The sequence below is a fragment of the Hypomesus transpacificus genome, chromosome 15 (genome assembly GCF_021917145.1).
Source record: "Hypomesus transpacificus isolate Combined female chromosome 15, fHypTra1, whole genome shotgun sequence".
NCBI lineage: Eukaryota > Metazoa > Chordata > Actinopteri > Osmeriformes > Osmeridae > Hypomesus > Hypomesus transpacificus.
This window is the reverse complement of record NC_061074.1, coordinates 14328643-14344516: the sequence shown is the minus strand read 5'-3', so window position 1 is coordinate 14344516 and position 15874 is coordinate 14328643. Positions and strand designations below refer to the sequence as shown.

At 42.9% G+C, this 15874-nt stretch overlaps 1 protein-coding gene across 1 annotated transcript in view; it reads right to left on the bottom strand.

Annotated features, from left to right (window-relative positions):
• Positions 1-15874, bottom strand: part of tenm4 (teneurin transmembrane protein 4) — a 113397-nt gene that overhangs the window by 42151 nt on the left and 55372 nt on the right. Inside the window, exons 12-17 of the mRNA XM_047036567.1 lie at positions 13877-13978; positions 13104-13298; positions 11121-11321; positions 7367-7552; positions 2311-2457; positions 1261-1477 (exon numbers count right to left, since the gene is read on the bottom strand). Of these exons, the coding sequence (XP_046892523.1) occupies positions 1261-1477; positions 2311-2457; positions 7367-7552; positions 11121-11321; positions 13104-13298; positions 13877-13978 (1048 nt within the window). The remainder of the gene's footprint in view (positions 1-1260; positions 1478-2310; positions 2458-7366; positions 7553-11120; positions 11322-13103; positions 13299-13876; positions 13979-15874) is intronic.

Here is a 15874-nt window from a genome sequence, read left to right as displayed (position 1 = left end):
AAACATGTACAATCTTGAGGCAAGAGGACACTTGTAATTCGGATATAATTCCCTGACATTTTCTAATTGTGAATTGAGTCACTGGAAATATCTTGGAGAACCATGGACAGCTAAGCAGGAAAAGGGCATCTTTTTTGAAGGAGAGGATTTATTTTTAACAGAGGTTTTATCTTGGATAAGGAATTGATCAAATTCACATTGTAACAAACAAAGACATTCATCAATAGAATTTGATTTGTAGGTGATGAGAAATCCACACAAAGGACAGGCCCTCTACTTTCACAGCTTGACAAACAACCTGCATTGAGACGCGATGGTTCTCAAATTATAGAATAGGAAATGATCTTGCTTGAGCAGCGGCACTTCTAAACATCAATTTCCGTTTCAGCAACAAAGCTTCAGCTCTGCCAGACTAAAAATAGGGATCTGTGAAAGCAGGACCTCTGTGGCATATTCAGTCTTTGCCTTAAGGAAGGTAGATGACAAATGAAACAACACATCTCTATAAAAGGCACCCTTTATTTTTTATTTTTTTTTGGGGGGGGGGGTTAAAAAGAGAGAGAAAGAGAAAAAACAAACAAAATATGTTTAAATATGTGTCACAATGCTGCCGTTATATACTGTATATGTTTGTTTTAAGTGTGAGGAAGAAACCAGGATGAGAGAGGTCTACAGTAAAGTGTAGCGGATGCAAATAAGGTGACATAGGTTCTCACCAGCGATTAAAGATGAAAAGCGAAGGAGACAAAGGGGGGAAAAAAGCAACTGAATCATAAGGGACTTGATGACAGCCACCCTCCTGATATGAAAGCGTCTCCGATTCCTTGGCTGGTGCATCACGAGCTCTGCCTCTGGGAGGTGGCCTCAGATGGTTTACAGTGGAAGTAATCAAAATACATGAATATGAGATGCCTCCCAATGCTGGGGAATGCTCTTGTGCTCTCCAACCACTTTCCATATCCCGTCCCTGTCCATCACTCCTCAAACTATGCATTATATCCTTCACTGCACATTTGAACCCCCTTTTCGCTAGAGCATAAGAAATGCACAGGCTAAAACTAAAAACAAATTCTTATTCCAAATTGGAGTTACCTTCTACCCGACCAGTTTGCATCTCAGGGCTTCTTTTCCCCAGAGGGATGACAGATGACTGTGGGCCAGGCTAACTCTGACTGTTTTCCTCCACTTATCCTGCTGGCCATTAGTGGGATGAAGGGAGGTGGGGGAGCAGCAGAATCCTCATAAACATTGTCAACTCACCTGCCATCAAAAGGATTGGGCCCAGAGATCACATGGGTGCTATCACGGCCAACCAGGAAGCGGATACGGTCATAGAATGACTGCAAGTTGCTCTGGGTGGAGGACGTCTGCGTCTCCTGGATGATGTCCAAGGGGTCCGGAGAACCAACGCACAGGGAGGTGGTGTGGCATGTAGACTGCAGACAACAGTCAGGATCCATACAATCCACCAGCCCATCTGCCATGGTAAAAAAAGGCACGCAAACACATTCTCTTTAGCAAATAAAGAGTGATGGAGACTTCCCTCAAAAATTATGGCCTCCGAAAGTGAGGGATAATTAATTTCAATGGTCAATGGTTAATGGTCTCTTGAATGTATAGTGGATTCTTTTTGAGGAACATCTTGACAACTCTGCCTCTTCTGATGAAATAATTCAATATGGTGGGAGCTGCTGCTGCAATGCACTTTACTTGCTAAAATGCTAAAATGGGTCATCTGACTGCCTGCTCTTTGCGTTCAGGGGTATGGCTGGCCAGATGGGTGATAAAAATAAACCCTGCAGTCACAAGTCAGTCAATTCCCTGGTTGAGTCTCTTGCCATTGTGAGGCTTCTGTGCCCAGTACAAAGGTAGAACGACAAACATCCCCTGCATTAAAAAGACCCGGGCCATCAAGAGTCTGGTCTGCAGACTGTCAGGGCCTCCTGTGAGGCCACCGTGTTGTATGCCGGGCCCTGCCCAGGGCTGGTTCGAGGGCTAGGCAGAGGTTCACTCCTTGGGACAGAATACACTGAAGCCTCAGGCTTGTCACTCTGTTCTCTAATACAGCCTGCCAGTCGAGGCTGCTCCTATCTCATTCTTCCTTTGAAATGAAGAAACTGCATCAAAATTCTGACAGACTATAAACACATCACCTTCTCTGTTTAGTGGTTCACACAGGCATAATACAGTATATATACAGTATATATGATTTTCTTGCTGTTGCTAATTCAAAGCATTAATCGTGACACATCAACCGCATGCTGGGTCACAATGGGAGCATGTTTGTTGTGGATATCTGGGTGTTTTTACCTCCATCATTGTCCTTGCCATCGTTGCAGGCCGTCTCCATGGAGGTGTCACAGCCAGTCCCCCTCCAGCCCAGCTGGCACACGCAATACCAGCCATTGTTACCCAGAGTGCACCTACCGTTGCCATTGCACAAACCAGGGCAACCCTCTGTACAGACACAAGGCCATATTCACAAAATCAGAAAGACAGGTGGTGACAGAATTCCAAACAGAGCTTCAGAACATGTTCTACACAAACGGTTGACAATATTGTTAGTTGAAAGAAAAACAAGTAACCAACATACTGTAAGACACATGAGTCTCTAAGACACCACTAGCAACTTGTTGAGACTATTTCTCCAGCTATTTATTTTAGCAAAAAACAGGAGTACTGTAAAAATCCAACTCTCAAAGGGACATAAATTAGTGGTCCACAAATTAAGTTGATTAATTTGATACACTTTTTGTTAAGCTTCACATATCCCTTAGAAAAATAATCAGATAAGAGGGATTATCAGATCAATATTCACTCATTCCTACAGCAAATTGGGCTCCAGTATCAGCACAGCAAACGCTGTGTAATGAACACAGTGATCTATATGTGTGTATTCCTTTTCATAATTGTATCAGATATGTACCACACTATCTAAAGCACTGTGGTTTATGCTTGGAACTGAGATTATTTAAAAGCATTGGTGTAGTGTACAATAATAGTTGAAGAAATGAAAAGTATGTCTCAATTGCTATTTTTGTTGTACGTTGTCACAGCTCTATCTTTTTTGGCTGAGACGGTGCTGCTTCCTGAAATCAATAAACTCACATCCTCAGAGAGTGTGATTCCTTGTCATTAGCCAGTCACAAATGGCACACAGAGGTACGAGCAGTCGATAAAGGGAGCCTCTAAGCCAGCAAGACGGTATTAGCAAGTCGAGGCTTCTGACTGCAGTATATGTATGAGACCCTACCCAAACAGACAAATAGCAAGCCGGAGACCAAAAGGTGACATTCCTCTGGCTCGCTCTGGATCTGTTCCTCAAATACGTATGGGATGTCACAGGCTCGCAGCTCATGCTTATTTGTTCACTCTCTGCCTGCCATTTTTCTGCCATCGCATGATCCAACCCCTTCCCGAGGGGCCAAGGCAGAAGGCTGCATCTTTCTACTGTGGAACTCTAACATGCTTTGTGTTGTTAGGGAGAAGCAGGGATGGAGAAGATGTCGGCTCTGACCCATTTTGTCAACCAAAGCGACAAGGGTGGCTGCCTAACAGCTCTTACATCAGAGAGAGGGAGGGAGAGAGGTATAGAGCAGAGGGAGCGATGAGTGGGAGTGATATTGGATGAGAAAATGCAGGGGATGAAAATAAGAGGGAATGAGACAGACATACGGCAGATATATGAAAAAATAAGTTGGAGAAAACGAGAGGAAACCCCCAGTAGAAGTCGATGTTAGATGATTAATAGCATTTTTGTTTACTTTGAACAACAAATACTAGTAACACACATTTTTTCACACAAACTTTTGTCAGAATTGTTTTGTATTTTCTAAGCAATAGTAAAGAATAATGGGTTTGATCACAGTGCTTCAATGATGCTAACAATGGTGCTAATTAAATTCAATGGAAGAGCAACTTAACAAATAAGGCAATAACAGATAATTTTGACTAGAGCAAAACAAAAATTTGATAAATGCTGTAGGTGTACCAGTATTTAGCTCTGAAACGTACATATTACAGAAATAAAGTTTAGTAAACTTGTTTGCTGGTTCTTCTCCAACAAGAATGTGTTTCGACAGTTTAGAGCCAATAGCTGTGCTGCAAGCCTATGTCTCTGAAGACAATTCCTTTAGACCATGGTACCGCCTCTTATAGATCTCCTGGACAAACGATTCTAGCTAGACCAACAGTAAAGGCAGACGATTAGTCAACTCCCACTGCTTATTACAAGGATTAATAAATAAAGATTGTCTCTCCGTTGGCATCAGATCAACTTAATTGGCAGCCCTTATAGAGAAGGGGCCCCATGCCGAGGTCCGCCCAGCCTGTCTGAAACAGCTCCGAACGTGAGGCCGAAGGCACTCTGTGGACTCCTGTGGCAGCCGCTTTCATGGCAGGTGGTCCATTACCAAGGACAGAGGGAAACGGAGGGAGCTGGAGGGAGAGAGGGATCGCAGCCACTCAGCCTCCACCCCCTGCTCACGCTGGACCAACCAGAGCATGAGCAGTTTTAATTAGAGAGGATGCGGCCTCAGCACCTATCAGGCCCTCCTCACAGCTGCACACTCATCCATTATGCATGGGCTAGGTTACAGAGCCCCCCTCCCTGTCATCCTCCCATCGAGAGAGCATGGCTGCACATAAACTCAGCATCCCCGGACCTCACCACAGAAGGACAAGCGTGATTCACAAGGTGTGAAAGTGCGACGTGGAGATTGCTGTGCAGAGCTATGATGCAAAGTTAATAGAAGGTGGGGAGTTTTGGAGTGAGGGTTTTGGGGGAATTTGAGGTATGTAGCGCTGGCATATGTGAATATGGTGAGGAGTATGGCCTGTGGATATGGTCAATAATGGCTGGGTAGAGTGAGCATGGGAGGAATGGTGTATACAAAAGGAAGGAGGAATGCCATACCTTTCACTACCTTATCCAGATAGTGAGCTTGAAAGATAAAGACAAGACATATAAGGGAGGTTTGGACATCGGATTTTCCATGACAAGACATTAAGGCAAAGTGTTAGTATACAAGACTAAAGATAAAAAACAGACCAACAGAAAAAAAGGAAGTGTACTGGTGAAACAAACCACATGCATTTCTAGCAACACAACTAGCACAACCAAAACAGGGGGTAGTGAAAGGTCCAGGAAGGAGTGAACAAGTTATTGGAACGATAGTAAGGGAGACAGACGAAAAGTGGGAGAGAGAAAGAAAGGAAGGAAGAAACACCATCTTGTTCTGGCCTTATTTACCAACTGCAAGGATCAGCAGGATATTCCTGGTGTGATTTCTAAAAGGAACAAAAGATTGATGTACCGTACATTACAACCCTTTGATCTTTCGAGCAATTTCTTTTTGACAGGGTGAAAATGTTCGTCAGAAAATACTATCTCAGACCACCTGTCTATAGACAACGAGGTCATCCGAGGCTTGGCCAAGGGTGAAGAAAAGTTAGACCTCCAGCCTTCCTGCACAGTGGGTGCCTGACGCTCTTAATAATGAAAATTGATTTAAATTGAAATCTTTGGCGTCTTAATGGATGACAGCTAGGGAAATTCTTGTCAAGGGAGTGTGGATCTCAATATGGCACTTATAAAAGGCCCATCAATAATGCAGGGCGAGCATATAAAACATTCACTGACTTCGCCTGGGCTCTCGTTTGCGGTAGCACTGATCCAAGATCTGCCTGGGCCACTGTGAGAGGAAAAAAAATCCTCTCCCAGTTGAAGATGGAACAGGGGTGGAAATCTTCCCTTTTGTCCTTTTTTCTCATTCACTCAAATCTGTGGGTGTTGCAAACTCCTTTTCATGGGTGAGTTTTCTGTGGTGGATGGGGGAGTGATCAGACATTGTTCCTACTTCCTCTTCCTTGCTTGGGTGGTTTACCAATAGCATAGTAAATAGAGAGCTAGCGTGTGATGTTGCAGTGGTAAACAGTGTTGGTAACAAAGAATAACCCAAACACCTGCCTGGACTGAGGGCAGGCCATGTCTTTAGGGAGAGGAGAACAAGGATGGAGAGGAAAATAAACAAACAGAGATAAATATAGAAAGAGAGAGGCAGGAGTGACATATGATGAACACAGACCAAAAATATTAGACAAGCGAGCAAGCCTAATACAACGGGTCTCCTAACTGGACTGTTATGGACCCGTCAGTAAATGTGACACTAAAAATGAATATGAATCTCTTAAGCAGCTCTAAAGCCTTTGCAAAGAAAAGGAAGGAGCTAATCAGACTATCTGACCAAAATTACTTCAAATGTTTTATATAATTTACAATGACACATCAATTATATATTTCCACAATTTAATCCCAATAAACATTTACCAAACTAGTTCTACGTAGTAGACACCCACTAACTAAGTGACCTCTGACATTAATCAAGTTTTCCTCTGGATTATGTTTCTTTTAGTAGTCAACAAAACAGCCATGTGTTTTAATCTACACTGAGGTCATGCTATGTTTGCCCTCTTTCACTCCAGTAATGCTGGTCGTGCTCAACTCAGGGTGTAGTATTTACATCGTGCTGTGTATTCTCATAGCAAACAAATCCTCTCAGGTCATTGGCTTGAAGCCAGGTCAAGGTTTTAAAGCTAGAAGGCTTCATGGCTAGAAGACTCGATCTGAAACTGACCATCATGTGTTTTTAACTCTGACTGCCACTATAGGGATACAATTATTCATAACCATGCATAGATAGCTGTAGTTTGGCTTTTACATGTGCTGCTGTATTCCTCAGGAATCGCTGTAAATATCACAGGGTAGTATCCATTTCAGGATTGATTTTCAGTCATGTTGTATATCTTGTCTTTTTTAGTTGATCTTTGCACAATTTGAACTAGTGGCTCATTGTACCAAAGGCCTGCTTATTTTAATAAATTGTGCACCATTAAGACAATGTTCATAAATAATACACAATTTTCAATCAACTTTTGTATTGCCTTTCCTTAACAGACTTTAGAAATGTGGTAGGCTGCTATGAGAAAATGTTTTAGATAAAAAGCAACTGAAATGTGTATTTTATTAAAGACTATAAAGTATTGTCTATGTTGACTAACTCCTCTACGAAATATTTAAATAGTAGTCCCAGTTAACAATGAAGCAAATGTTTGTACTCAAAATAAAGAAAATGGATGAGTTGGAAAGATAAAACGTAGAACAAAAGACTCATTAGCACATTCCCACATCTAAATGCATGAAGACAAGCCTCATATCCTTGAGCAAACCTGTTCATGCTATGCTGACTTGCACAAATTCAATTAGGCATGCTCACCCTCTTTATTTCACCACCTACCCCCACACCCAATACACAGACAGCCCACGGCCCTCAAATCCCCCCTCCACCCAAACAACTTGTCGTCCTACCAATGGTGCAGTGTTCTCCATTCCAGCCAGGGCTGCATTCACATTTGCCGTTCTTGCATGTGCCGTGCTCGTTGCAGCGAGGGTTACACGCCCTCTGGTCACACCCTGCGCCCGTCCAGCCGTCGTCGCAGCGGCAGGTGCCCGACACACAGATGCCATGGCCACCACAGTCGGCTGCACAAATCTCTGTGGGAGACATAGAGAAAGGAGGAGGGAGGGGGAAAAGATGAACAGAAAGGGAAGGGGGAGTAGGGAGGGAGTGGGATGGACAGGGAAGAAGAGGTGTTGACAGGACAAGGCAACAGGGGTGAAGAAAAGACAAATCCAGGAGTTATTGTCAGGGAGAAGCAGCCACGCTCCACTACCTTGTCTGATGGCAGCTGAAAAGAAATTCTTGCACCTCATGAGGGGCAATCCCTTTTGACAATACGAATCTAATAAGTCCATTACAAAGAAAGGACAAGGATTGTGGGGGCCTTAGCAGACTGATTCTTCTTTTTGCTCCTTGCTTTTGTAAATTCCTCCCTTTGTGCCATAAGGATAGGCAAAAAAGAGGCAAAAATCCAATTTGAGCTCTCTATAGGTGATGCAACACGTCAGATTTAATTAACAAACTGTTCGCTAGAACTGCAATGATGTAAGAGATCTTGAAATATATATGTATCTGTCTGAAAAAGTGAAACATCCCACTGTGCCACTTCCAAGACGCATACTGTATTTCAAGATGCCGATTCATTTCCACGTATGGTATACTTTGCTTCTAATGTACACAAGGAGAACAGAAGGGCATGCTGGCATTTAAAGTCAACAAGATGCTTCTTTAATTATGAAACTCCTTCTGTCACCAAAGCTGTGTTTCCTTTATCACTGAGCTGAGAGACAGGGAGGTGAAGTGAGAGCAAAGATGAAGACTAAGATCCTAATTAACTGTGGGGCATAGCTCGGCTTTTAACAGTTCTATTGCAGAGAGACGTCCATGACTGGCTGTGATGGATTCAACATGGCTGCAGTCCAGCATGGGGGAGATCACAGTGACAAGTCACAAGAAAGATTGACAGATTACTTATGAATATGATTAAAATGTCTCTCTATTTGCGTCTTATTAGACAAAAATATTAAAGTCAGTCCGTGGGGGGCCAGACTGGAGGCATCATCTGTTAATAAGCAAATTGCTGTTTGGTTAGTGACTATGTTGTCATTGGTGCAAATTAAATTGAGTGAGTAGTTTTTTTCAGCTACATACTATAACATGGTATTACCAGTTTTAAAACGTTAAAAGAAAAATCTCTCCCTCTTGCTAATTACGGCTAAGTGCGACTTTGTTGAATTATGCAAATGCCCCTTTGATTTCAAATGCGACTTTTCAATTACTGCAAAGGCGTCCTGACAGCATTTCATTTAAGTCTACTTTCGGTTGTCTGAAATACAGACACACAAACACACACACACACACAAACTGCATTACATATTTGAGATAATCAATTTCGCATGTAAACGTAAAGCACTTCTGGAAACTGAAAGTTGTCGGAAAAAAACACACGTACACATAGTGCAGTCCATATTAAGCATCATCAGTTTAGACAGAAGAAGGTACAGTACTATTTTTATAGCTAGCATAGCTAAAAGCCTGGTATACCCAATAAGCTCGTCATAATGTACATGCCAATTACTCTTTACTTTGATCATGTGTGTTATTTCTAAACACATAAAACTATTGCTGGGTATGTGATACACTAATAAAATTGCAGTCTTAATTGCAGTTGCCCTACGTTATGTCATCATTAACTCAAACGTAAAACTGAAAAACTATCAAATAGGTCTTTTAAACGCAAAGTAACAGAAGGGCTTCTAATTAATTCAGATCTTAACTGTTCAAGCATCTAATTTATGAATATGCTGAGAAAACAGGCCTGCCCACTTTCTTTTCCAGAGAGCTTTATTATTAGAAGCCAAACTGCTTCCATAGACATTGCGCACTGAAACAGAGTGGTAGACAACTGTTCACTTGGAAGAAAGGAGGAGCCTTTAACGTGATAAAGATGCAATTACAGCCTGCAGGCAGAGCCCTCATTACTGGCGGTCAGAGCACCACTGAGTGAGAAATACTCCCATCCCCAGGATAGCCATTACCATTTGCACTAAAGGAGATTGTAAACAAACCTTTCTAGGGTTGTGGAGACAGCAAAAACACCAGCGTAAAACCTTAAGGCATTGAGTGTATCAGATTTATAGTTTCGGCTCTCTACACAGGTGGGGCTGCTTGTACGAGAAGCAGCCTTGTGAAGACAGAAGATGAGTTTGAAGTCTAAAGGAAGGAAGTGTGGTCATTCGACATGGTCAGAAAGCAGCAGAGATGTGAAAATCTCTCTTTATCCTATCCCAATGGATCTGAGAGGATAGTGACTGCCTTCTTATTGTACCATATACTGTGGATGTTTAGCTCATCTTGCTGGAGTGAAGCTGAGCTGCAGCGAAAAAGAGCCAACTCATCATCACTGACAGAGACACGAGGCCCAGACTTAAGTTCCCATTTCTGTCCAAATCCCCAGGATTACCAAATAGGTCAGTCTGTCTGTTTTATATTAATGTGCCACAGAGGAAAATCAGAGTCCTTGAAGTATCTTGTAAGTATCATGAAGACTAATTTTGAGAGAATGAATCCATTCGCTGTGCAATATTACATTTACTATTATGGATTACAACAGTTGAATTGTGGTAAATACCACCTCAAAAGCGACAACATATTTTCATTTTGTCTCCTTCAATGTATTGATAAATGATAGACGGCAAAAGTGAGGTCAATCAGAGGTGAACTAGGTTTAATCTCCATCTGTCTCCTGATGCAATCCTTTATTAATAGCTATAGGCACGAATATGCTCTCATGTTTCCCCTAATTAGATGTTAATAAGGGAGACACCTAACCTCCTCGGGTTTGAAAAGCTTTGCTCTGGCAGAGATACCAGTAAGAGTATATCTTATCACAATCCTCTATTTTTCACCCACTGTGGAGTGAGGAGTCGCCACAGACTGAGAGAACACAAATGGAAGCGTCCTGTAGAGGGGAGACACCCATCAGTGGCAAAGAGCTGAACGCAGACAGCCTAATGAAAAGCCAGTACTATTAACTTGCATTAGACCACGTCTTTGACAAGATCGTCACTCTGAGTGCTTGGTTCTTCTCTAGGACTGCTGTGTAACCATGTAACGGTTTAGCATCAAGCCATCTGGAAGGAAACAGACTTGGAAATGGCAAAATCACCATCAATTAAGCAGGCTTTAATTACAGCTGTCGACCTCAAGCTGATCAGTGATCAGAATAATGACTGCTTTTATGTGACGCAATCTCTTTAAACACAAACACAAATGTTTCGTTCTGAGAGGACCTTAGTTACCTTAATTGTGTAATACTCAGCAGTGACGAGAAAATTATATTAAGCTAAAACTGCGTATTAAAGTTCTAGATATGCAATGACAAAAATATCTGGTCCGTAAACATGATTTTGTTCCTCTTTAAAATATAAGCACATCGCATTGACTGAATTTGAAGACAATAATGCTAGTTTCTGCTTTTGACACACTAGGAACATTGTGGATGAATGTGTAGCCAATCAAGGTGGAAATACCAAAATAATGTCATATATGCCATTAACTAATAACTTATGGTATAAGACACCATGTCTGTTACTCATGAATCCTAGCCGATCTTGATTCTGCCAGTTTTTTCCACTGGTGGTGAAAGTAGCAGTGACTCACCTGTGGAGCAGTCGTGACCAGTCCAGTTGGGATCACAGCTGCAGGTTCCTGTTTCTGCCAAGAATGCCCCATGTCCAGAACACTGGTCCATGCAGGAGGCCCGAGGGCTTTCACAGCCAGGACCTCCCCAGCCCACAAAGCAGTGGCACTCTCCCCGCACACATACTCCTCGGCCTGAGCATGTCGGGTCCAGGCAATCCACTGAAAGAGATCCAAGTGTACAGATTCAGGGACACAGTCACCTGCTGTTTCTCCCTCTCTCCCACACGCACCCCCGTAGGGCCCTTCTGGCATCTTCATAGATAGAGAGAGATAGAGAGAGAGAGAGAGAGAGAGAGAGAGAGAGAGAGAGAGAGAGAGAGAGAGAGAGAGAGAGAGAGAGAGAGAGAGAGAGAGAGGAAGAGAGAGAGAGAGAGAGAGAGAGAGAGAGAGAGAGAGAGGGCTCCAGCTACTCTTTACAGCTTTCAGTCTCTGTTGGCTTATTGTATGTCCACCCTTACTGTTCAGGGCAGACACCAGTTGACACGACAGGAAGCCCGGCATCTCCTAAAGCCCTCAGAGCCAGGGACCAGAATTACAAACAAGTAAATTAAATGGTTTTCACAGTGGGGCTCAGTGCGCCAACCGGCAGGTACAGCCCACACACCTCCTGGCACTCACCCTCCTTCCTGTAATGAGATTTCCTCCCAAAGAGAGAGGACACCTTAACAAGTGCATGTTTGCCGAAATTGAAAACCATGCTTGATGTGCTCTTCGGAGTTGTATTTAGTAAAGCAACCTTGACAGAATGGAAAACATTACTGAAGAAAGGCGCAAGAGGAAATTGTAAGTGAACAGTAAGTAAGAGAACAACAGTTTGTTTCCATTCACTGTCAATTGAAGAAGATAACTGTGACTGAAGCAGGTGGCAAATTGCTGGAAATACTGAACTTCGGCATCATCCTCCTCGTATATACTGTACAAGCAATTCCGCAGAGGTTACCAGAGCATAGCCTCATGACACGTTGATAAGTAAGTACTCCATAAGCCTAGGGACCAGAGTTGTGGGAGCATACCGCTTCACGTCAGACAAGGACTAATGTCTTATGGTCCTGCTTTAACAATCTTCCCTGTGCTCACAGATGGTTAATGGAACCCAGCCCCTGTCTGTATGGTCATGGAGAGCAGCAGGCCATGCCACGGACACTTCCCGTTACCGAGGCAGAAATGGGTATAAAGGCCATTGGAATAAGACAAACAGGATAGCTCGCCTCTTAGCAGATGGTTTGGGCACAAGGCACAAGGATCAGAACCTAACTGACAAGTCCCTCTCTCCTGGCAATTAATCATCATGGCTGAAGGTCGTGGGGAAGAAAGGTGCAAATGTTAAAGGGCCCTCGTCCACATTCCCCTCCACTCTTTATGGCTAGTGCTCCAACCAAAATAGAATGGGGGCCTATGAATGTCAGAAACACCCATTTATCAAAATCCCAGGGTCATTTTTCATCCTGAAATGAGAGGTTTCAAGAGCTGACAAACACAATGGCTACTTCAATCTTATCTGGCCCTGCTTTAGCCCGATATCGCTAACATGTTAATGGAAGAAAGTCACACTTCGCCTCTCAGCAAATTCAGCTTATTGGATTTTAGACAACAAAGGAATTGTTTGTGTGGTTAATGGGATGCTATAGAACCTCCATACATACATAATGTATGGGAGGAAAGAGTAATCTAAGAACTGTCAGGAGTTGGATACTATTGGGTGGAGTTTCAAACAACTTATTTCTATCGTGTTCACTCTACTTATAGATGCAGAGAAGTGGTTGATGCATAATACAAAACTGTGCCTTACATTTGGTGCGCATTTACTGTCAATGTGTTCATGCTTCAGGAACAAGTTTGAAGATGTCACATTTCATTGGCATTGGTGATAGGAATTGTGTAAGTGTGAAAAGGTGTACAAGTTTTAGAAAAAAAGGGAAAGTAGAGAAACTGTTATTTCACCTTCTTCACAGTTCTCGCCCTTGTAGCCTGGGTTGCAGATGCAAGTTCCCACAATGCAGGTCCCATGGCTGCTGCAGGTGATGTCGATGCACTGGTTGGTGGAAACATCACATTCAGAGCCCTTCCAGCCACTGTGACACATGCAGCGACCTTTGAGGTATTGACCATTCCCACTGCACAGCACTGGACAGGCAGCTTTGAAAAGAACAGACAGCACACACAAACATTTGAATGGGATCTACCAAGCGTAGCTTCACAGGATGTGTGTTCCCAGGCCTCCATCAGAGTGTGACTCACACCACGATGCAAAACAGCTTCTGACCAGCACTCTTCTGTTGAAAGTGCTGCCAACATATTCTTTTTTAGATTAGATTCACTAGTGTCTCAGAATGGAACAAAAATATTTTTTGCCTTTTCCCAAACACAAACAGTAATCTAATGTGGCTACACAGTGTGGCAACATTTCAGAAATGCATGACCACATTTGAATTACTGAAGTTCATCACCATGCAGACCATAAGACCACAACCGCAGTGTTGGCCAAAGTAATGAATACATGATTCACAGTCAAATAATATGAATGCCCATTGTAATCTATGTATTTTTGCTCCTGGAAATGATCAAATGACAAAGCCTAGCTCAAGAACCAAACTGTAGAGACCACTGGTGTATTGACTTTACCCTTTAAAGCATTGAACTGTTACTGGAGAAAACCATACAATGCACTGTTTGCATCTATTCTGCTTCTGACACAACGCTTGTGGAACACTCACCTCTTCCACAGTCTGGTCCTTTAAACCCTAAGAAGCAGTGGCAGGTTCCTGCCACACAGTCTCCATTACCAAAGCAGTTACTGGGACAGTCATCTATGGAGTCTGTAAAAACAAACATATTTTTTGTGGTTTAACCATATTATAACTAATGATACAATTAAAGATACACAAAAAATAAACAAAATATCAAAATGATGAACACAAATCTTAAGCTGAGATGGATATGTTTAGAAGCTTTCTAAAAAAACATAATTTTTATTATAAACAAAATATCAAAATGATGAACACAAATCTTAAGCCGCGATGGATATGTTTAGAAGCTTTCCAAAAACATAATTGTTATTATGAAAGGATGAGCTTCCATGTCATCATGACCACCACAGCAGTCTGTAAATCAGCATGACCTCCACAGCATTCTGTTCAACAGTGGCTTAGTACACATTTATATCCTGTGTGAGAAAACTAACAACAACAACTGAACAAACATGCCAGGTTATTGCCTGCATTTCCACCATCTTTATTCCCACTCACACACTTTGTGTCAATTTTTGTAATTTGTTACATTCCATTAGCATGTTCTTTCAAAGGAGTATGTTTTGATGTGACAGAGCCATGGGCAGATATTTTTCCTGCTACTCACTGCAGATGGAATCCGAAAAATGATGCTCGCTGAATTAAACACAAAATGGAGCAGAAAAATATACACTCTTGTTCACCAGTCTACAAGTTGTGGTTGCTCCTAGGCAGAAGTTGTGGAACAAAGACACGTTTGTGGTTGACAAAGGGCTCGAAATGTAAGCCATAGCTGCTGCTTCCCTTTCCTCAGGAGACTCAATCATCATGGAAGATGCAACCGAGAAATAGAGAGAGGGGGAATTAGGGGGAGAGGAAGAGAGAGAGCAAGTGGGGGCAAAAAGATGGACAGTGAAGGAGAGGGTGTTGATGTGTGCTTCGGCCACAGCTTCAGCTTTCTAATGTTGGTGTGTGTGTGTGAGAGAGAGAGAGAGAGAGAGAGAGAGAGAGAGAGAGAGAGAGAGAGAGAGAGAGAGAGAGAGAGAGAGAGAGAGAGAGAGGAGAGAGAGAGAGAGAGAGAGAGAGAGAGAGAGAGAGAGAGAGAGAGAGAGAGAGGAGAGAGAGAGAGAGAGAGAGAGAGAGAGAGAGAGAGAGAGAGAGAGAGAGAGAGAGAGAGAGAGAGAGAGAGAGAGAGAGAGAGAGAGAGAGAGAGAGAGAGAGAGAGAGGAGAGATGCGAGCGAGTTGAAGAGAGGCTACCCCCTAGCAGAGTCGAGGCAATCAACATTTTGGTGGGATTTTGATGGCTTCCAACATGGACATCTAACTAGCAGGCCTGGGTTTTTGCTCAAAGCCAGGGCAGCTGTGAGTGAGGGGCAGGGCTCAGAGCTGCAGGGGCTTGCCATTTGAATTTCCTCCCAGAAGTACAATTATGCAGGAATGATTCCTGGTGTGAGTCTTGCTGCTCTCACAAAAGGATGACTGGTTGGGTTATGACAACTGCAGCTGTACATGAAGCATTCCACCACCTTTCAGTGCAATCTTAGTACTGATGTAAGATTTAACACATAACTCATTCCTAAGCCTAAAGGACAGAGGGACGATACAGTATGTCAGCCCTTTTTGTCATTTCAACTTTCATTGTAAATGCTTGCATCGCTTTGTGGTGTTCATTGCTATTCCTGCTGAGATCCACCATGAACACTTTCAGTGAACACATTCACTATAGGTTTAACCAATAAATTATGGATTAAACCAGCTCCTCATCCAAATTAATTGACCCTCATATCAGGGAAGCAAACTATTGTGTGAGCTCCCCCAGTCAGACAGGATAGAGTATCATGCAGCAGGCAGGTTTAATCAGTGCATTGCCACAGTCTCAGTGGACAGCCAGCCTCTTTGAGCGATGGGCAGCCATGTAAAGAGAGAGAGAGGAACTGTGATCAGCAGGATACAGAGAAAGAGGCAGTATCACTGGGTCTCCACTC